The 22,500-nt window shown below is 35.2% G+C and overlaps 1 protein-coding gene across 1 annotated transcript in view; it reads right to left on the bottom strand.

Moving 5' to 3' along the window:
* zranb3 (zinc finger, RAN-binding domain containing 3) overlaps window positions 1-22,500 on the bottom strand; it is a 142,165-nt gene that overhangs the window by 94,336 nt on the left and 25,329 nt on the right. The window contains exons 3-7 of the mRNA XM_079807572.1: window positions 21,394-21,412; window positions 21,131-21,309; window positions 9,398-9,629; window positions 6,187-6,272; window positions 1,053-1,224 (exon numbers count right to left, since the gene is read on the bottom strand). Of these exons, the coding sequence (XP_079663698.1) occupies window positions 1,053-1,224; window positions 6,187-6,272; window positions 9,398-9,629; window positions 21,131-21,309; window positions 21,394-21,412 (688 nt within the window). The remainder of the gene's footprint in view (window positions 1-1,052; window positions 1,225-6,186; window positions 6,273-9,397; window positions 9,630-21,130; window positions 21,310-21,393; window positions 21,413-22,500) is intronic.

Genomic DNA, 22,500 nt, shown 5'->3' with positions numbered 1-22,500 from the left:
TTAAATTTTTTTTTAAATCAATTCATAAATTTACAAATGTTGTTTTTTGTAATCGTTATTGTTTTTCTTTTTAAATTTTGTTTTTTGCAGGTTTTTCCTTCAACTATTTTTAGATTTAAGGTATTATTAATAACATTTCTAGTAAAATGAATGCATATATATAAACTGCACAGGAATTATATAAAAATAGCCAGTATTGTTTTTCATTTTTATTTTGTTTTATGCAGCTGAAATTATTATATAAATAAAAAACATTTTTATATATATTATTATTTTTTTTTTTTTTTCATTCAAACTATTTTTAGATTTAAGGTATTATTACTTGAATTACTAGTGAAATTAATGTTTACATTTTTTTTTTAAATCAATTCATAAATTTAAAAATGTTGTTTTTTGTAATCGTTATTGTTTTTCTTTTTAAATGTTCTTTTATGAAGGTTTTTCTTCAAACTATTTTAGATTTAAGATATTATTAATTACATTTCTAGTACACTTAATGCATACATAAACTATGCAGAAATTATATATATTTTTTAAAAACATTTGTTTTTATTTTTGTTTAATACAAGTTTCAGATTTAAGGTATTATTAATTAAATTACTAGTCAAATTAATGCATATATATATATATAAACTGCACAGGAATTATATAAAAATAGCCATTATTGTTTTTCGTTTTATGCAGGTGAAATTATTATCTAAATAAAAACATACATATATATATATACATATACATACATACATACATACATACATACATACACACACACATTTATATATATGTTTTTTTTTTATTCCTTCAAACTATTTTTAGATTTACGGTATTATTACTTGAATTACTAGTAAAAAGGAAAGTATAAAATGTTTTAGAATTATAATTTAGAATAATTACAGTTTTTACCATGCCACTGAAATCCATGTACCATGGTTGTAACTTGGTAGTAAAAAACAGTAAAAAAAATAATAATAATAACAATAATATGGTGACACGTGTTTATATTGTGTGAAGCTGTGGGAAGCTGAGAAACTGGTTTCCAAACGTTCACTGCATACCTTGGCGGCATCTTTGGGAAGGTCGAAGGGAATTCGCTGACGTATTTTGGGTGGCAGTTGAGTCAGCACCTGATTCTTCAGTCTACGAATCATAATCTCACTCAGACGTTGGTGTAACTCGTCCAGATGAGAAGCGCCGCGACAGTCCCACTGACGCCTGGCCCCGAAAAACCTGCACAAGTAAACACACTTTTGCTGTATATCCACCTCATCTCACCACAATCCTCAGGTATTATCATTGTAATGAGCCCTTTTCCGTCCCAAATGTGTGTGTGCGAGAGATTTAACGATGAATATTTTATATTTACTGCAGCGTATACGAATGATTGACAGGAACTTGTGTGCACGCTTTCGAGTGGCAGAGCGTTTTCCTCGGTAGATTAATTTGTACTCGGAGACCCTTGTGTGAATCGCTGTCGTTTCATTTCTCCTCTGTAGATTTGATAAGAGGAACAGAGGGACAAATCTCCTCTCAGATGTTCTGAACACCACTCATCTTCATGACACAACTCATATTAATGTTGCTACCGCACACACACACATAAACAAATTAGCTCTGCACCAAAACCTAGCCAGCTATCTACATTTCAGCTTCATAGAGGTGTGTTACCAGTGTAAAATACATTTTATTTTAGAGATGCACCGATATTAAAATGTTGGCCGATGTGATAACCGATAATTCTTTAAATTTCAATGCTGATAACCGATATATTAGCCGATAAATCTAAATCCTTCATAGAGGTGTGTTACCAGTGTAAAATACATTTTATTTTAGGGATGCACCGATATGAAAACTTTGGCCGATATGATAACCGATAATTCTTTAAATTTGAACGCTGATAACCGATATATTAGCCGATAAATCTAAATCCTTCATAGAGGTGTGTTACCAGTGTAAAATACATTTTATTTTAGAGATGCACCGATATTAAAATGTTGGCCGATGTGATAACCGATAATTCTTTAAATTTGAACGCTGATAACCGATATATTAGCTGATAAATCTAAATCCAATCATAATTCAAATCCATCATGGTGAACAGTGCACATCTGAAGGAAATAATACATTATTTATCGGCTTTTATATATCGGGGAACTTTTCGTTTCGGGCCGATAACGATCAGTGTTGTGGTAACGCAATACAAGTAACTTTTAGTACTACTTTTTTAAGTAACTTGTAAAGTAATGGATTACTTTTAAAATTTACAACAAGTTACTTTTTCACATTTATTTGACTGACAGCTCTCCCATGTTGAGAAAAATCGAGAGTAAGTGCAGAGTGAGATTATTAAATGTGAGCATTTACTCATCTCACTTGCACAAAAAAAGATTCAGTACTCCTCAAAATGAATAAAATCGGTCAAATGTAAAATCCTATTTAAACCTCCAACAATTAAATATTAAAGCTGCACTATGTACATTTTTTTCAGTTAAATATCCAAACACCACTAGGCCAGTGTTATATATTTTGTTCAGTTGAGTACTTACAATATCCCAAATGTTTCCAACTATTTGTAAATGGTGAGATGCTATTTTACCCGAGGAACCGGGACGTGTGAGGGCGTGGCCTGTCGATGACATCATATCTGCGTTCCCCTCGGTTTGCGCTTTACTCTCACTGCAGTGTGAACAAGTGTCATAGCAGCCGGCGAAAAAAAAGTGCACCTTTAAAAAAACTAATATTTGTATGCATTTAATCTGACTTTATTGACCAATGTCTTGCTGCTGACCTTCGATGATTCAGTTAAACAATTTTTAGATTTTTTTTGTTTTTATTGGTGAAGTAAGTGTTAAACTTTTTTCTCCTGCAACCTATACTTCCATTACCCAGAATGGGCAGCACATCTGAAAGGTTTGTTTGAGCTGCGCCCTAGGGCTGCTCGATTATGGAAAAAATCATAATCACGATTATTTTGGTCAATATTGAAATCACGATTATGTAACACGATTATTTCACATGACTTTGGGAATGTGTTGCATTTGTTAAAAAAGACACCTTTCAACAATTCAATTGAAATTGTAACATTTGTTGTACTTTTTGAACTATTAAAATAAATAATATAACATATATTCAAATGAAAGTATAAAAGTATTCAAGTAAAAATGATAACCACAAATAAATAAGCTCAACAATATGGTTCGGCTATGCTTTTCGGGTTTTTCAGGTATGTCTAACATTAGTTTTCAGGTACAGAAATGTATCAAATGTAAAATAACATTGCATATTTGAGTGAATAAATTAAAGATTAAAGCTATTCAATCAAGAGCAGTGAGTGATGTCCTTGTCTTTTGTTGTTTGACTAAACAGACAGCAGTAAAGGCTACTGCCCCTTTAAGACCTAAAGCTACTGCCCCTTTAAGACCTAATGCTCGGATATGCGTCGTCTTTCTCGACTGTATAAAGTTTACTTAAGGCATACACAGACTATGTCTGCTAGAATACTCATCAAGATGGACGTTGACATACTTTTTGTGTGAGTTTGTCCGTTCAAGAGCTAGACTTGAAAGAGAACTCAATATTTGCGCGCTGTGAGACGTGTGCGCGCTCTCGGATGAGCGCACAGACACACATTTTCTCACAGCACGCGTGACTTCTCATTCGCGTCTTCTGGCACTAAACCCGGGTGAGGACGGCGAAAATGACTCGTCATATTCAAACATACGGCAGCACTCGCATGCATTGAACAACGTTTACAAAGAGAGAATTTGAAAAATATGAAGGAAAAAAAAGGACGTTTACACGGCACCCCTGCTCTCGTCAGTTTTTGTTTCTTTATTAGATTGTCATAGGTCACTCTGTGTTTAATTTTCAAGTGGTTAAACAAATTCGTGGTGTTCCCTTGCGTTGCAGTCACTACCATGTAGCAAATCTTGCACGTAGCATGTTTCTTGCTCGTCGTCTGATTCCTCGAAGCCAAACTGTTCCCAGACAACGGAGTTGGTTTTGCCTTTTTTGCTCACCAAACGCTGCTGTAACTGCCCTCCTTCTGCCATCTTTACTCGCGCAGAGTTTTTAAATTCCAGCGGATGATATGCACACGAGTCACGAGACTCACGACCTGAGAGTTTGTGGCTTCGGGAGGGGCGGATGTGCGCGTGCGCGTTTCATTCAGAACGCAAGACAAAATAAGAGTGTTCTTGCAAAACTGAACATGGCAAAATAATCGTTTTTTCTCGATTGTACTATTTTGGTGATCGTTGGGAGCCGAAATCGAAATCGAAATTCAATTAATTGCACAGCCCTACTGCGCCCTCTACTGTACACGTTTGAATTTGCATTTTTACCTCAGCCTGAGGCTTATTTTTTAAGTTTTGGTGTGAAGAGGTCTGTACATTTGCACAAAATAGAAAAAAAAACAAAAAACAAGCCCAGCGCAGGTGAGAAAAAGTAACGCAAAAGTAACGTAACGCATTACTTTTCTTGAAGTAAGTAACTAAGTAACTCAATTAGCTACTTTTTAAGGGAGTAATGCAATATTGTAATTAATTACTTTTCAAAGTAACTTTCCCAAACACTGATAATGATAACATTAAAATGAAAATATAACCGATATGGTGGCCGATATATCGTCCATCCCTATTTTCTTTACCAAATTTTAAGTTAGTGTCACATGTATACTCATGGTGCGTTCACACCAGACACGAATTAAGTGATTTACATGTTAAGTCAATGCAAAGACGCGTTTTGCGCGAATGACATTTTTTGCGTTTGACGCGCGATTCGCTCGAGTTGAAAAATCTGAACTTTGGCGGATATTCGCGCCGTGTTAACCAATCAGGAGCTTGCTCTAGTAGTGACAACAATGAGGAGAAAATCATATCTGGATACCCGGAGCTGTACGACACGTCTTCATACTTTATAGAAACAGGAATAAAAAGGATCTTGCATAAGGACAACTATATATATAAAATATATTAGGGCTGTCAAAAGATTAATCGCGATTAATCGCATCCAAAATAAAAGTTTGTGTTTACATAATATATGTGTGTGTACTCTGTTAATTATTATTTATATATAAATACACACACAAGCATGTATATTTTTTATATATAAAACATTTAGATTTATATATATATTATAGATTATATAAATGTATATACAGTATATACATGCAAATATTTCTTAGAAATATACATGAATGTGTGTGTATTTATATATAAATAATAATTAACAGAGTACACACACATATATTATGTAAACACAAACTTTTATTTTGGATGCGATTAATCGCGATTAATCTTTTGACAGCCCTACAATATATATACATTTACAATCAAATAATTGAGTTTATTTGCCGTATTTTAAAACAATCCATGTCAGCCATTTTGTAACGAGACGAGCTGCTGGCAGAAGCCCCTCCCATGACGCGAATTCACGTCTGTTGTGAAGTGAATGTCACGCGCGAATGAAGCGAGTAAACTCAAAATGTTCAAGCGTCCAACTACGCGCGAATAGCGCGATTTATTCGTGCAAGTCGCGTCTGGTGCGAACGCAGTCAGAGAAAACAATCCCAGAATGCACTATGATAAAAAAAAGTGAAAAAATATCTAAGATGGACGTTGACAAGTAAATTTCGTGAAATACTGAAAATATAATTAAAATGAATGATAATTAAAATATCAGGAATATTCAACTGATGTGTAATATCATTGCGCCGCTGCACTCATGGGGCGGCTCACAGCTCTTGATTATTACGCAGGAATGAGAGTATAGTTCCTGCCATATCGGCCTAGAAAATCACAACTTCTCATTTTCCGTCGGTCTTAGCACACGATGGATCAACACAAAAGTCTTAAATAGAAAAAATATCCAAACTCTTTGGTAATTTTTGAGCGAGATGCTAACGGTCTAATCAGATTCAATGATCTATGCTAAGCTATGCTAAAAGTGCAGACCCGGAGATCGGCTGAATGGATTAGAAAACGGTCAAACTCAACTGTTTAACTCTAGGGGAGTCGGAAAATGAGCCTATTTTCAAAAATAGTGGCGTGTTCCTTTAACAATTAAACAAATCTTTGAATATCTAATAGACATTTAATTTCACAAACCTTGCAGACTCAGTCAAATCCAGCTGTCCGAAATTCTGAAGTGCGCATTTGAGACTAATTTGTGTGAAAAAATAAAGGTTTTTACTTGTAATGTGCGTTGCAGTATTGTTTGGCGTAGTCGCTCCAGGTTCCAAATCTGCGTGGATACAAAGCATCGATCTGCATGAAGAGCTGAAAGAGAAAGCAAGATGACAAAACATCAAACAATGGGACATCATAAAAGTCATATACAGAACTAACTTTACAGTAGCAACTTCCAAATGGGAACAAATACCATTAAAAAAGAAGCGACACTCACACAGTTCTGACCTTTGCAATTATGAATTTATTGAAAATTGGTCAGCAGATTTCTGTTTATAGCTGGTGCGTACGAATACTCTGCTGATTAAAGCTGATTAAATCAGGTATTAAGTTCATAAATTGCAAACGCGTTTCCTCTAAGAGAAAGTCTCACAGTGCACATTATGCTCAGTTAGTATAAACAAACAGCGATTATCTTGATGAATTAAGAAAACACTGTCTTTCATAAGAAGTCCAGAAAGACGTTTCAGGGGGAATTAGGGAAGCAATAGAGGTTGAGACTCCCATAATATACACACAAGGGTCATCTTGAGAGGTCTTTACATTTTTGCGTGAACATTTTCAAGAAGGAAAATAGCAGCTCTCACAATATACCAGGAAAGTACACAGAATGTACCATCCCTCTAAGTGAAGCCTTAAGTACTTCCTGTATAATTTATGGGTCAATTAACTGGCCATCAGTGACTGGTAGTTTTAACCCAGCGATTGGGTTGTTTTAAGCAAACATTTAACCCAACCTCTGGGTCAAAACAACCCAATTGCTGGGTTAGCATTTTTTAGAGGGTAACCATTAAATGACTAGGTTGTAAATAGTTTTAAAATGAAGTATAGTACAGTCAGTGTGCACTTTATTATTCTGCTTGCTTGTTGATACTGTGTGCAATAGTGTAATTATTTTATTTATGCTTAAATATTTATTTTCAGAATTTATTTTCACCACTAAACTTCTTGTTCTACCTTACCTGTTTTTACTATTTGTTAAATATTGTTTTTTTTTGTTCAATAAATGTTCTTTTTTTAAATTGTACATTTTAAATTGTTATCATCCTGATCATAGTGTCATTTTTATGATGTAAATTGAGGTAGCAAAAGCAGTATCGGCTCCAAATATCGGCTCAAGAAAATCAGCAGCTCGTATCGCTCATCGGCTAAGGCTGATGGAAAAAATCGGTATCGGCACTAAAAAATCCATATCGGTCGACCCCTATATTGGAGTACAGCAGAGCAGCATCAAGAATATCAAATATTGGGGGGGTCAATTTGCCTATTTCTAATTATTCAGGGAGATGTCTATGGTGATTACGACCCTGCTCGTACGAATGGTTTTGCAGAGAAATTCACTCTTAAAGGGTTAGTTCACCCAAAAAAAAAATGTAAATTCTGTCATTAATTACTTCCCCTCATGTCGTTGGACACCCGTCAGACCTCCGTTCATCTTCAGACACAAATGAAGATATTTTAGTGTAAATCTGATGGCTCTGAAAGGCCTCCATTGGCTCAATGCACGGTTCACTCTCAAGACCCTTAAAAGGCACTAAAGACGTCGTTACAAAGTCCATCTCACTACAGCGGCTCTACAATAACTTTATGGAGTGACGAGAATAGATTTGTGCGCAAAAAAAACCCTAAATAACGACTTATATAGTGATGACGACTTCAAAACACGGCCTCATGAAGCTTCGAAGCGTTATGAATCAGTGAGTCGATTCAGCAGTTTGAATCGCCAAATTTCAGCAGTTTGGCGGTTTGACACGCGAATCATGATTCGACTCACTGATTCATAACGCTTCGAAGCTTCATGAGGTTGTGTTTTGAAATCGTCATCACTATATAAGTCGTTATTTAGGGGTTTTTTGCGCACAAAAACTATTCTCGCCTCTTCATAAAATTATTGTAGAGCCGCTGTAGTGAGATGGACTTTGTAACTTTAGTCTTTAGTGTCTTTTAAGGGTCTTGAGAGTGTAAAGTGCATTGAGCCAATGGAGGCCTTTCAGAGCCATCAGATTTACACTAAAATATCTTCATTTGTGTCTGAAGATGAACGGAGGTCTGACGGGTGTCCAACGACATGAGGGTCAGTAATTAATGACAGAATTTTCATTTTTGCGTGAACTAACCCTTTAACATAATAGTTTTATGATCAATTTATACGGTCACCAGTCCAGGCCGAGCATGTGGAAAATCGTCCGATTCTGGTCCCTGGCCAGGTTTCAATTTAAATATAGTGTCAATTTAAATAGTTTTCAATTTAAATATATTCAATTTAAATCCACCCTGATTAAAATCTACTAGAATTCTGATTTGTGTAGTTTTAAAACTGCCATGAATAAAGATTAGGACATGAAAGCACAGAGGCAGAAAATGTAAAAGAGAGAGAGAGAGAGAGAGAGAGAGAGAGAGCGAGACGGTGTGAGGACAAGGGTGTTTGTGCAAACTACAAATATTGCTGGCACACCTCTGGACAGAGTAATAACAGCAGAGATGAGCGTTGTGCTTTTGAGACCTCAGAAAGAGAGCACTCTCTCTCTCTCTTCCTTCTCATTCAGAGCCGTGGCTCCAAAATCACTTAAAATCCCCTCATTTTTACTCACATCACCCCTTGGCATTGATATTCCCCTTCAATAGAGGTCACTGGGTTAAATAAACACCCACGCCAGCGTAATATCGAGGCAAACAGAACAAGGTGGACAAAACCACATGAAATGGGATGTCACTGGTGTCAAATTATTGGGCTGGTGTCGTATAAAAAGGATAAACGTTGAAAACGATCTCTTGTTTGATTGATTAATTTAATTTCGCTGCAAGTGGGTCATTAGACCAGAGAGATAGTAACTGCGTGACAAATTTCAAGCTGTCACTTTACAAAAGGAATGAGAACGACTATACGTGTTTATTCCTAACACAAACTAATGTGCCGCACAGGAACTTCATGTAATAATCCGATCATTTTGTAGCGAGTAGTAGTACAATAGTAAAATAAATGATTTTAATAACTTAGTGATAATATTCAGGGGGGAAACTTATCAGAACTTTAAGTTTATGATATTATCGTACATGCAATTTTGGGGGACATGAGCGATGACTGGAGGATGGGGAAATATGTCAGCTAATGACAAGATCTCCTCCTGGTTTAGCTCAAACAAAACCGTGCCGCATATTACCAAATGGCTTAATAAATCAAAGCAAATGACAAACAGATTTGGAGGAAACCATACCTCCTCTGGTCTGCCCAGCGCCGGGGTGCCAGTTAGAAGGATGGCGCGCTTGGCGTTCTGAATGATTGGCACCAGTATTTTACTACGAGCTGCGTTGCGAGATTTCAGGTAGTGGGATTCATCCACCAGGATAACGCCGAAACGTTGCTTGTTCAGGGCCTCCAGCAGGGGGCGTGCGTCCGTCGTGAGCAGTCCGTATCCCAGTATTGTCACTTTGCTAGTGCTGATACTCCTGCAAAACAAAAATAAAACTACTTCAAATTTATATTCACTTTCTCAATAAATGCACCAGGTCGTCTTGTCTGTTAATGTACGTAAAAAACAGCTCTCTCTATTTCTGCTGATGTAACCAAGGATGTGGAAAAAATTATATTAACATTAATATTAGTTTTAAAAATACCAGACGTACTTGGAAAATGCATCAAGTTACAGATATTTTGCAGATTCCATTATTAAACCGTTCACTCTTTTTATACACTCACCTAAAGGATTATTAGGAACACACACTAATACTGTGTTTGACCCTTTCGCCTTCAGAACTGCCTTAATTCTACATGGCATTGATTCAACAAGGAGCTGAAAGCATTCTTTAGAAATGTTGGCCCATATTGATAGGAGAGCATCTTGCAGTTGATGGAGATTTGTGGGATGCACATCCAGGGCACGAAGCTCCCGTTCCACCACATCCCAAAGATGCTCGATTGGGTTGAGATCTGGTGACTGTGGCGGCCATTTTAGTTCAGTGAACTCATTGTCATGTTCAAGAAACCAATTTGAAATGATTGGAGCTTTGTGACGGTGCATTATCCTGCTGGAAGTAGCCATCAGAGGATGGGGACATGGTGCTCATAAAGGGATGGACATGGTCAGAAACAATGCTCAGGTAGGCCGTGGCATTTAAACGATACCCAATTGGCACTAAGGGGCCTAAAGTGTGCCAAGAAAACATCCCCCACACCATTACACCACCACCACCAGCCTGCACAGTGGTAACAAGGCATGATGGATCCATGTTCTCATTCTGTTTACGCCAAATTCTGACTCTACCATCTGAATGTCTCAACAGAAATCCAGACTCATCAGACCTTCAGTCTTCAACTGTCCAATTTTGGTGAGCTGGTGCAAATTGTCGCCTCTTTTTCCTCTTTGTAGTGGAGATGAGTGGTACCCGGTGGGGTCTTCTGCTGTTGTAGCTCATCCGCCTCAAGGTTGTGTGTGTTGTGGCTTCACAAATGCTTTGCTGCAGACCTCGGTTGTAACGAGTGGTTATTTCAGTCAAAGTTGCTCTTCTATCAGCTTGAATCAGTCGGCCATTCTCCTCTGACCTCGAGCATCAACAAGGCATTTTCTCCCACAGGACTGCCGCATACTGGATGTTTTTCCCTTTTCACACCATTCTTTGTAAACCCTAGAAATGGTTGTGTGTGAGAATCCCAGTAACTGAGCAGATTGTGAAATAATCAGACCAACAACCATGCCACACTCAAAATTGCTTAAATCCCCTTTCTTTCCCATTCCGACATTCAGTGTGGAGTTCAGGAGATTGTCTTGACCAGGACCACACCCCTAAATGCATTGAAGCAACTGCCATGTGATTGGTTGATTAGATAATTGCATTAATGAGAAATTGAACAGTTGTTCCTAATAAAAAACCTAAAATAAAATAAACCTAAAAATAAAATAATAAACCAAAATTGATTCAAATACCTTCAACATTTTCTCACATTATCAGTTTATTTGCTATAGTTATAAAAAAAAGATAATAAAATATGTCAACAACTCATTAAACTGTGATAGAAAGGGATGTAATGGATTATAATCAACTAATCAGCTGTTAAATGCAAGTACACATTTAGATAATACCAGTTTAGCTCAACCAATGAGCAAGCACTGGTGAACTTTGTTCAGTCTGTGGTCGCATTAGCAATTAAAGAAGAAACACTTTAGCAAAACATGGTCAGGTCAGAGTGTTTGAATCCTTTTGGTCCCAAATTTGTAAACAAATTTACTGGTAATCAACTGTATGAAGAATTTTTGAGTATAATATTTCACAGTTTACTTTATTTTGTCATCCACACTTACATAAAATAACTATAGTGTCCTGCACCTGGAGTCTCAATAATTTTTGGTTTGACTGTATATATTTTGCGCAAAAAATGTCATGCAACATCTTCATGTTGATGTTTACAAAAATGTAGCTGAAATGTAGTGAAAATTGTGTATTTTCTTAGCGATAGATGCTGTTTACACCAAGTGAAAATAGTGTATTTTCTTAGCAATGGATGCTGTTTACAATAAGTGAAAATATAGCTAAGTACAATAAGTACAATAACTTAAAATACAATAAGTGAAAATAGTGTATTTTCTTAGTGATAGATGCTGTTTACACCAAGTGAAAATTGCGTATTTTCTTAGTGATAGATGCTGTTTACAATAAATGAAAATAGCAGCCTTTTCTTAGCTATATTTATATAGTTATATATATTTAGTTAAAATCTATTTATACTTTTAAATATTGGCAGATACTATTTGCACCCAGTGTTGGGTGTAACTAGTTACTAAGTAATTACCGGTAGTTACTGTAATTGAATTACTTTCCCCTTCAAAAAGTAAAGTAAGGGATTACTCTTATTTTTTGTGTAATTTAATTACAGTTACTTCACATGTAATTGTTCTACAGTCTATACACAGTATTTAGTTCAATTATATATAACACAATAGTGGAATTAACATCTAAATTTAAAGTTAACTTTAAAATACATGTTTTTATCTATCCTTCTCATATTTGTAATACTTTGGTCAGTTAATAAGAATAATTGATGTAGTTTTATATGATGTATTTGAATAAATTAAAAAGAGCCGTTTCATGTCTATCCTTGAATCACTTAACTAGTCGAGATTGATATAGGATTTAGAAAGTAATTATAAGTAATTAAATACTTTTTGGAGAGAGTAATTTGTACAGTAATCTAATTACACTTTTGAATTAGTAACTAGTAATTAATAACTTTTTTAGAGTAACTTACCCACCACTGTTTGCACCTCAGTATTGTTGTAAATTAACAGGATGCAATAATAATATAGTGTAAATGATTATATTTATTAAAATTATTAAATGGATTACACCTTATTGGGACAATAAAGTCCTCCCCACACCTATCCCTAACCGATAAACTCTTTATAATTAAATACATATTAGACATTATTTTCACTTTTTGAATATTTTCAAAAATAATTTCTTAACTTTCCGATCTGATATGTGATGGGAAAAAGGGTCAATTCGAGCCAATTTGCGTCAAAACTTTCTGCCACGTGCACTAGTGGTATTATTCACAATCCAGATCTGGGGCCTCATTTATAAAACTTTGCGTAGGATTTGCGTCAGAAGTGGCGTACGGATGAAACATAGGACGTGCGTACGCACAGAAATATTCGGATTTATAAAACCGTGCGCACGCACATCCTACGCAGTTTTCCCGTAATAAATCACAATCAATTCTAAATGTAGCGCAGCTTTTGCGTCTTCATGTCACGCCCATAGTTGCCCATAAATAGTCTGTGTAACGCCCACAAGTTAATATTCATCAGTTGCGAAATCATGACAAACACAGAGAGGAAATCAAAAAACGTAACTTCACTCAATGTGAAGTAGAAATGATCGTTGGCGAGGTGGAAAAGAGAAAAGGGGACACCGGAGTAGTGTTAGACCGATATATCGGGCCGATATTTGCGATTTTTACATGTATCGGCATCGGCCGATATATTTTTACAGGCTGCTGCGTTCGCCGATATTTTTTTCAAGAGATTAAGTTAAGTGCACCTAAGCATTAAATGACTAGGTTGTGAATAGTTTTAAAAGTATAAAAGTTAAGTATAGTACAGTCAGTGTGCACTTTATTATGCTGCTTGCTTGTTGATACTGTGTGCAATAGTGTAATTATTTTATTTATGCTTAAATATTTATTTTCAGAATTTAGTTTCACCACTGAACTCTTTTTTTCTTGTTCTACATCACCTGCTTTTACTATTTGTAAAATATTGTTTTTTTTAGTTCAATAAATGTTCCTTTTTTAAATTTTAAATTGTTATCATTATGATCATTGTGTCATTTTTATGATGTAAATTGAGGGAGCAAAAGCAGTATCGGCTCCAAATATCGGCTCAAGAAAATCGGCAGCCCGTATCGCTCATCGGCTAAGGCTGATGAAAAAAAATCGGTAACGGCATCGGCACTAAAAAATCCATATCGGTCGACCCCTACACCGGAGCTGACCCCTCTTGATGAGAGACTGGCGGCAATTATTGGGGAATCCCTATTAATCCCTATCCCTATCATCTACGTGGAAATGGGAAATAGTTCAGTGCAAATGTAATTTCATGCAGTTTTCTGAATGGTTGAAACATACGTCATATGTTATTTTATCGAAAATAAAACAAACTAAAGGCATTTGCATGAATACCATGATTCCGTAGCTGATGAAGAAATGTTTACTATGAAAACAACTTTCCCCAGTGGACAATTAATACATCTATCTATCTATCTATCTATCTATCTGTCTATCTGTCTATCTGTCTGTCTGTCTGTCTGTCTGTCTGTCTGTCTGTCTGTCTGTCTGTCTGTCTATCTATCTATCTATCTATCTCCCTAATTATCTATCTCCCTAATTATCTATCTCCCTAATTATCTATCTCCCTAATTATCTGTCTGTCTGTCTGTCTGTCTGTCTGTCTGTCTGTCTGTCTGTCTGTCTGTCTGTCTGTCTGTCTGTCTGTCTGTCTGTCTGTCTGTCTATCTATCTATCTATCTATCTATCTATCTCTCTCCCTAATTATCTATCTGTCTGTCTGTCTGTCTGTCTGTCTGTCTGTCTGTCTGTCTGTCTGTCTGTCTGTCTGTCTGTCTGTCTGTCTGTCTGTCTGTCTGTCTGTCTGTCTGTCTATCTATCTATCTATCTCTCGCTCTCCCTAATTATCTATCTATCTATCTATCTATCTATCTATCTATCTATCTATCTATCTATCTATCTATCTATCTATCTATCTATCTATCTATCTATCTATCTATCTATCTATCTATCTATCTATCTATCTATCTATCTATCTATCTATCTATCTATCTATATCTATCTCTATCTCTCTCTCTCTCTCCCTAATTATCTATCTGTCTGTCTGTCTGTCTGTCTGTCTGTCTGTCTGTCTGTCTGTCTGTCTGTCTATCTATCTATCTATCTATCGCTCTCCCTAATTATCTATCTATCTATCTATCTATCTGTCTGTCTGTCTGTCTGTCTGTCTGTCTGTCTGTCTGTCTGTCTGTCTGTCTGTCTGTCTGTCTGTCTGTCTGTCTGTCTGTCTGTCTGTCTGTCTGTCTGTCTGTCTGTCTGTCTGTCTGTCTGTCTGTCTATCTATCTATCTAATTGCATCTATATCTGCTCCGCCAGACGGACACATTGACGAGAATATCAGTTTTGTACATTATTTCGTTCTGTTTACCATATTTATGAGGATGAATTGCATAACATGCCAATATTGTTTAAGAACAGTTTTTTTTTTTTTGCATTTCTGTTGTAATTTTCGTTTGATTTTGTTTGTTTTACACTGCAGATCGATCAAACGGGTGTTGGTGTAGGCTGTTAATTGTAAGCCTTGCTTTGTGAAGTCTTCAAGTTATTTATGAGAGGCAGTATTGCCATTTCTTTTACACAACGGTCTACAGTTTCACACACTTTCACGTGCTTCTTCCATCTGCCGACGGTGTCGCCATTTCTCATTTCACCCGTTTTTGTGCGTACGCCTGGGTCAGAGCTTGCGTGAAGGACCGCACATTTTCCCGTCAAGTTTGCTTTTTATAAATACCAATTATTGCGCAGAGAGCAGCGTACGCCTTCTTTTGTGCGTACGCAACGTTTATAAATGAGGCCCCTGGTCAGTGGGAGAAATTAGTGGAAATTGCAACTGCCAACAAGTGTCTATTTTTTTTTGTCTTAAACAAAACCAATTTTTGCTCACAACACACAAGTAAGTCGTAGCTTACAAATCCGTCACAACAGATACTGTGTACACTTAGCCATATTCATAATAGATATGAGTGTTTTTATCGGAGCCACAAGGTCGTAAAAGCATTTTACGCTTTTTAGCCTCATAGTTTTCAGTTACAGACTGTGTAAAGACGCCAACCGTATGCTGAGAGGAAATGATGTTTGTGCACTATGAGCCATTAGAGTTAAAATATCATTCACCATGTTGACAGGCCTTCATCAAGCTCGGAGGGAGATGTTGCCATGGTAACGACTTTACAGGTCGACTCAACCCCGGGCCAGAATTCTCAGGGTAAACAGAGCAATTTGTGAGCCTCTTTTTAGAAGCATCAATAACGGGCAAAAAGACAACATGACCCTCTGACTGCATGGGATGTACAATCAATCCCAGCATCCTCTGTGGAAGGGCAGCTCTCATAAGCTCTCTCTGTATCCTAAGATAGCGCTAAAGTATTCTTCATGGAAGATTCGTAGCTGTAAAAGGTGAGATAATTTAGGATTTGTTTAATATCTCTCTGGGGAGGTGATTTGATTTCATATGTCTGCAGTGTAATTGTGGTATAATTATGTAGTCACTGAACAGGAGATTTTACTTCTGTTTTGTATTTCTACAGGCGGAAAATCTGCAAGAATGGTTTTCATAACTTTCTAAAGCTACTCATAAAAATGTGGCACACTAAGAGGAGGAGATTTCTTTCTAACTTTTCCGGAGGCTTCTGCAAAGTCATACTCAGTCATAAATTTCATGAATCAATTTTGCCACTCTGATTAAATTCACACACAGTCTGAAAGAATCAATCTTTCATTTTGAGAAGAAAAAAAATCTCTGCCACCAGTACAGACGTCCTCTAGTACGGTCCACTGGATCGCAATGAATTACGAACTGATGTCCTTTTTTTTGGTCAGAGACTGCAAAACAAACTTAAACGATCGATTACCCAAGATGCCCATTGGGTGTTTGGCAAAATGTAGCAAATATTTACAAGGCATTCAACTTTCTCCACTTTAACAACACTAAGATATAATATAGAAAAATATAACGCTTAAAATAGCACGCAATGTTTTCCAGATGGTGTACGTTTAGCAAATAGTTGAATAAATACAAATAATAATGAAAAAAGTTATTTTATATATAATTTTCATCTTTTACATTTAAAAATCTTTTACATTAAATATTGAATTTGTTTGGAAAAAAAATATTTTTTTTATTTATTTATATTTATATATTTTTTTAAATGTATATATTAAGTTTAGTGCTGTCAAATCGATTAATCATGATTAATCTCATCTAACAAGTTTGTGTTTATATAATATATGTGTGCTAGTGGTGTCAAATCGATTAATCGTGATTAATCGTATCTAACATAAGTTTGATTTTAAATAATATATGTGTGCTACTGCTGTCCAATCGATTAATTCCGATTAACCGCATCTAACATAAGTTTGTGTTTATATAATGTGTGCAAGTGCTGTAAAATTGATTAATCACGATTAATCGCATATAACATCAGTTTGTGTTTATATAATGTGTGTGCTAGTGCTATCAAATTGATTAATCGCGATTAACTGCATCTAACATACGTTTGTGTTTATATAATTTGTGCTAGCGCTGTCGAGTCCGATTAATCGCGATTAACCGCATCTACCATGAGTTTGCTTTTATATAATATGTGTGTGTGTGTGTGTGTGTGTGTGTGTGTGTGTGTGTGTGTGTGTGTGTGTGTGTGTGTGTGTGTGTGTGTGTTAGTGCTGTCAAAACGATTAATCACGATTAATCGTATCTAACATAAGTTTGATTTTAAATAATATATGTGTGCTACTGCTGTCCAATCGATTAATTGCGATACGTACGTTTGTGTTTATATAATGTGTGCTAGAGCTGTCAAATTGATTAATCACAATTAATCGCATCTAACACCCGTTTGTGTCTATATGATACATGTGTGCTAGAGCTGTCAAATCGATTAATCGCGATTAACCGCATCTAACATACGTTTGTGTTTATATGTGTGTGCTAGTGCTGTCAAATTGATTAATCGCTATTATCCGCATCTAACATACGTTTGTGTTTATATAATGTGTGTGCTAGTGCGGTCAAACGGATTAATCGCTATTATCCGCATCTAACATACGTTTGTGTTTATATAATGTGTGTGCTAGTGCGGTCAAATGGATTAATCACGATTAATCGCACCTAACATACGTTTGTGTTTATATAATGTGTGTGCTAGTGCTGTCAAACTGATTAATCGCGATTAACCGCATCTAACATACGTTTGTGTTTATATGTGTGTGCTAGTGCTGTCAAATCGATTAATCGCTAATATCCGCATCTAACATACGTTTGTGTTTATATAATGTGTGTGCTAGTGCGGTCAAACGGATTAATCGCACCTAACATATGTTTGTGTTTATATAATGTGTGTGCTAGTGCTGTCAAATTGATTAATCGCGATTATCCGCATCTAACATATGTTTGTGTTTATATGTGTTACTAGTGCTGTCAAACTGATTAATCGCGATTATCCACATCTAACATACGTTTGTGTTTATATAATGTGTGCTAGTGCTGTCAAACTGATTAATCGCGATTAATCGCACCTAACATACGTTTGTGTTTATATAATGTGTGTGCTAGTGCTGTCAAACTGATTAATCGCGATTATCCGTATCTAACATACGTTTGTGTTTATATAATGTGTGTGCTAGTGCTGTCAAACTGATTAATCGCGATTAATCGCACCTAACATCCGTTTGTGTTTATATAATGTGTGCTAGAGCTGTCAAATCGATTAATCGCGATTAACTGCATCTAACATAGGTTTGTGTTTATATAATGTGTGCTAGTGCTGTCTAGTTCAATTAATCGCGATTAACCGCATCGACCATAAGTTTGCGTTTATATAATATATGTGTGTTAGTGTTGTCAAATCGATTAATCGCATCTAACATACGTTTGTGTTTATATTATATGTGTGTTAGTGCTGTCAAATCGATTAATCGCATCTAACATACGTTTGTGTTTATATAATGTGTGCTAGAGCTGTCAAACCGATTAATCGCAATTAACTGCATCTAACATAAGTTTGTGTTTATATAATGTGTGCTAGTGCTGTCGAGTTCAATTAATCGCGATTAACCGCATCAACCATAAGTTTGCGTTTATATAATATATGTGTTAGTGCTGTCAAATCGATTAATCGCATCTAACATACGTTTGTATTTATAATATATGTATTAGTGATGTCAAAAAGATTAATCGCGATTTATCACATCTAACATAAGTTTGCGTTTATATATTAATAATTGTAATATATATCGATTAAATATATCAAATCGATTAAATGCTAATATCCGCATCTAACATACGTTTGTGTTTATATAATGTGTGTGCTAGTGCGGTCAAACGGATTAATCGCACCTAACATATGTTTGTGTTTATATAATGTGTGTGCTAGTGCTGTCAAATTGATTAATCGCGATTATCCGCATCTAACATATGTTTGTGTTTATATGTGTTACTAGTGCTGTCAAACTGATTAATCGCGATTATCCACATCTAACATACGTTTGTGTTTATATAATGTGTGCTAGTGCTGTCAAACTGATTAATCGCGATTAATCGCACCTAACATACGTTTGTGTTTATATAATGTGTGTGCTAGTGCTGTCAAACTGATTAATCGCGATTATCCGTATCTAACATACGTTTGTGTTTATATAATGTGTGTGCTAGTGCTGTCAAACTGATTAATCGCGATTAATCGCACCTAACATCCGTTTGTGTTTATATAATGTGTGCTAGAGCTGTCAAATCGATTAATCGCGATTAACTGCATCTAACATAAGTTTGTGTTTATATAATGTGTGCTAGTGCTGTCTAGTTCAATTAATCGCGATTAACCGCATCGACCATAAGTTTGCGTTTATATAATATATGTGTGTTAGTGTTGTCAAATCGATTAATCGCATCTAACATACGTTTGTGTTTATATTATATGTGTGTTAGTGCTGTCAAATCGATTAATCGCATCTAACATACGTTTGTGTTTATATAATGTGTGCTAGAGCTGTCAAACCGATTAATCGCAATTAACTGCATCTAACATAAGTTTGTGTTTATATAATGTGTGCTAGTGCTGTCGAGTTCAATTAATCGCGATTAACCGCATCAACCATAAGTTTGCGTTTATATAATATATGTGTTAGTGCTGTCAAATCGATTAATCGCATCTAACATACGTTTGTATTTATAATATATGTATTAGTGATGTCAAAAAGATTTATCGCGATTTATCACATCTAACATAAGTTTGCGTTTATATATTAATAATTGTAATATATATATATATATATATATATATATATATATATATATATATATATATATATATATATATATATATATATATATATATATATATATATATATATATATATATATATATTAATAATTGTAATATATATATATATATATAAGGGCTGGGCAAATTAACGCGTTAACGCGGGCGATTCATTTTTTCAGCTTAACGCATTAAAAATATTTAACGCAAATAACGCAGCGTCCGTTTTTATATCCATTTTTGCTTAGCGTTACATGATCATCACGCTCTTATTCATGTAAATGCTTCCAAGCGTGACAAGACACAAGAGAACACATTGTATGCCAATGTCCTGTGTGTGTGTGTGTGTGTCAGTGTCCTGTCTGTGTGGATGCGTCTCATGTCCCTAATCAAGGGACACACACACACACACACACACACTCGACGCATAGATAGACTCGCGTCAGTTTCCTGCTCACATCGAGTTCTCTTTTGCTCTTGAACAAACAATAACACAGAGGATTTGGAGTATTCTCATATTAGGAGTCTTAAATTAGTTAAATAACGTCTTAAATGAACTTAAAGAGTTGTGAGGAAATGAGATGCGCGGGACAGCGCGTGAGATCCGCGGCTGTTCTTAAAGTGACAGTAGCACTGATGATGATGTCATTAATGTTCATCAAAGAACAACGGGAACAGAGAAAATTTTAGCTTTAATGATGATTCATCTATATTTAATTTATTATTTATGCAGTTAAGAAAGATAACTATTACATTTCTGTATACGTATAACAGGGAAGGCCATGGGTAAATATAACATTTATTATTTTGGGTTTATGTAAAGATTGTTTTAAGTTCACTTAAATTAAAAGTTGTTTTTTTTAAAAGCCTAATAAATGTTGAAATTGGGAGCTTTCAGTTATACTGTAATGTAACGTCATTAATGTTTCATAGACACTTGAGTATCAGTGATACTGGCCTTCATTCATAAAAATGACAATACAACACATATTTAAAATATGCTGTCTTTAAATTGTTTATAGCCTACATTAATTTGGAGAGTAACTGAAATTATTACAATATCAAAATATAAAAAACGTAAAATATTAAAAACTTGCGATTAATCGCGATTAATTACAGAAAAAAATGCGATTAATACGTTCTTTTTTTTTAATCGATGCCCAGCACTAATATATATATATATATATATTATAGTATATGTGTGCTAGTGCTGTCAAATCGATTAATCGCATCTAACATAAATTTGCGTTTATATAATATGTTTATAATTTTATTTTAGATTAAGAATGAATTTCTCAATGGAGAAATGTGAAAGAAAATGTGATTGTCACTTCACTTTCGTGTTGTCATACATTGTATCTGTCTTGCTTTCCACCAAGTTGATGTCTCTGGGGTCGAGTTCGGGAAGCCACTTCTCCAGCTCTTCAATCCAAGGGTATTTGAGGGATGAAGGTACCACAATCAGCAGAGGCCATTCCTGTTTGAAGATATACGCCACGGAAATGGCCTGGATCGTCTTTCCCAAACCCATCTATTGGTGAAAATGGTTAGAGGTCTTAGGAGTCTCTGGGAAAACGAATTGGATCAGAGTAGAGAAAAGGAAAATGGCTCTTACCTCATCTGCAATCATACACCTGCAAAAGAGAAATGAAAACTAATAAGTCATCTCAAACTCACGCTTTCAGAGTTCAGTGACGATGACCTATCAAGACCCCAGAACATCTTCAAGTCATTCTCTAAATAATTCCCCTCTGCGTCACGTTTTTAATTTCTTCCCTAAACCGATGTCCGGAGGGGCATGTATTGATCCAGGCAATATTGTGAAAGCTGGGCTTCCTAGCCAGTGCACATTGCTCAATATAATTTCCCGCACACCTGAACTCAACGACCAATTTCACACTGGCAGTCAGACGGCTTGGAAAAACTCAATCCCGAAGCAGAGCCGTTGCAGCATTCGGGTTTATTTAAAACGGCCATTCATTTCAGACCCCAATAAACAACTAATATAAGCCTTGTATCAATCAAGCTCCTCTAAATGAAATTTACCCAACACCCTGAGCTCAGCATGTAGTCGTTGGAAATATGAGCCACTTGAGTCCTAATCAATGCAGCAACAAGAAGTTAAAAAAAGATCCATATTGTACACTTTTGTAGCATTACAGTTGTTTTTTTTTCAATATTTGTCAACCAAAAATTTGAAGATGCTACACCCGCTCGATAACCTTTAGAATTAAACACTCTATTTTTGTTACTGTACTTAACAAGTTTGCAGATATTTGACCATTTTGTTAATATCATAATTGGCAGATAACTGTACAATTCACAAAAGAGGTTAATCTGCCTAGTCCCAGACTTTATTGTATTTCCTCATCATTAGTGAATTTAAATATTTGAAAACAATTTAAATAAATATGAAATTAAATGTTAAGAAAATATTAAACTATTTAAAGATATTAAATAAATATTAAAGGGTTTAAGCATAAAAAGATTAATACAAAATATATATAAAAAAATGCCTTTAAATTAAATAATCATATTACAATATTAAAGTGTTTATAATAAAGATAAAAGGAAAATTTAAGATTTTAATTAAAATATTATTATTTTAACAGCATATTATTGGCTGTTTTTAAGAAGCTGCATCTAAATAAGATTAGATACCTTTAATGTTTTTTTTTATTGATATGGAAATATGAACATTTTTTATACCTAAATTATACTC

The sequence above is a fragment of the Gobio gobio genome, assembly GCF_949357685.1.
Source record: "Gobio gobio genome assembly, chromosome: 24".
In the NCBI taxonomy this organism is placed as follows: domain Eukaryota; kingdom Metazoa; phylum Chordata; class Actinopteri; order Cypriniformes; family Gobionidae; genus Gobio; species Gobio gobio.
Note: the sequence above shows the minus strand (reverse complement) of the source record. Positions and strands in the feature narration are given on the sequence as shown.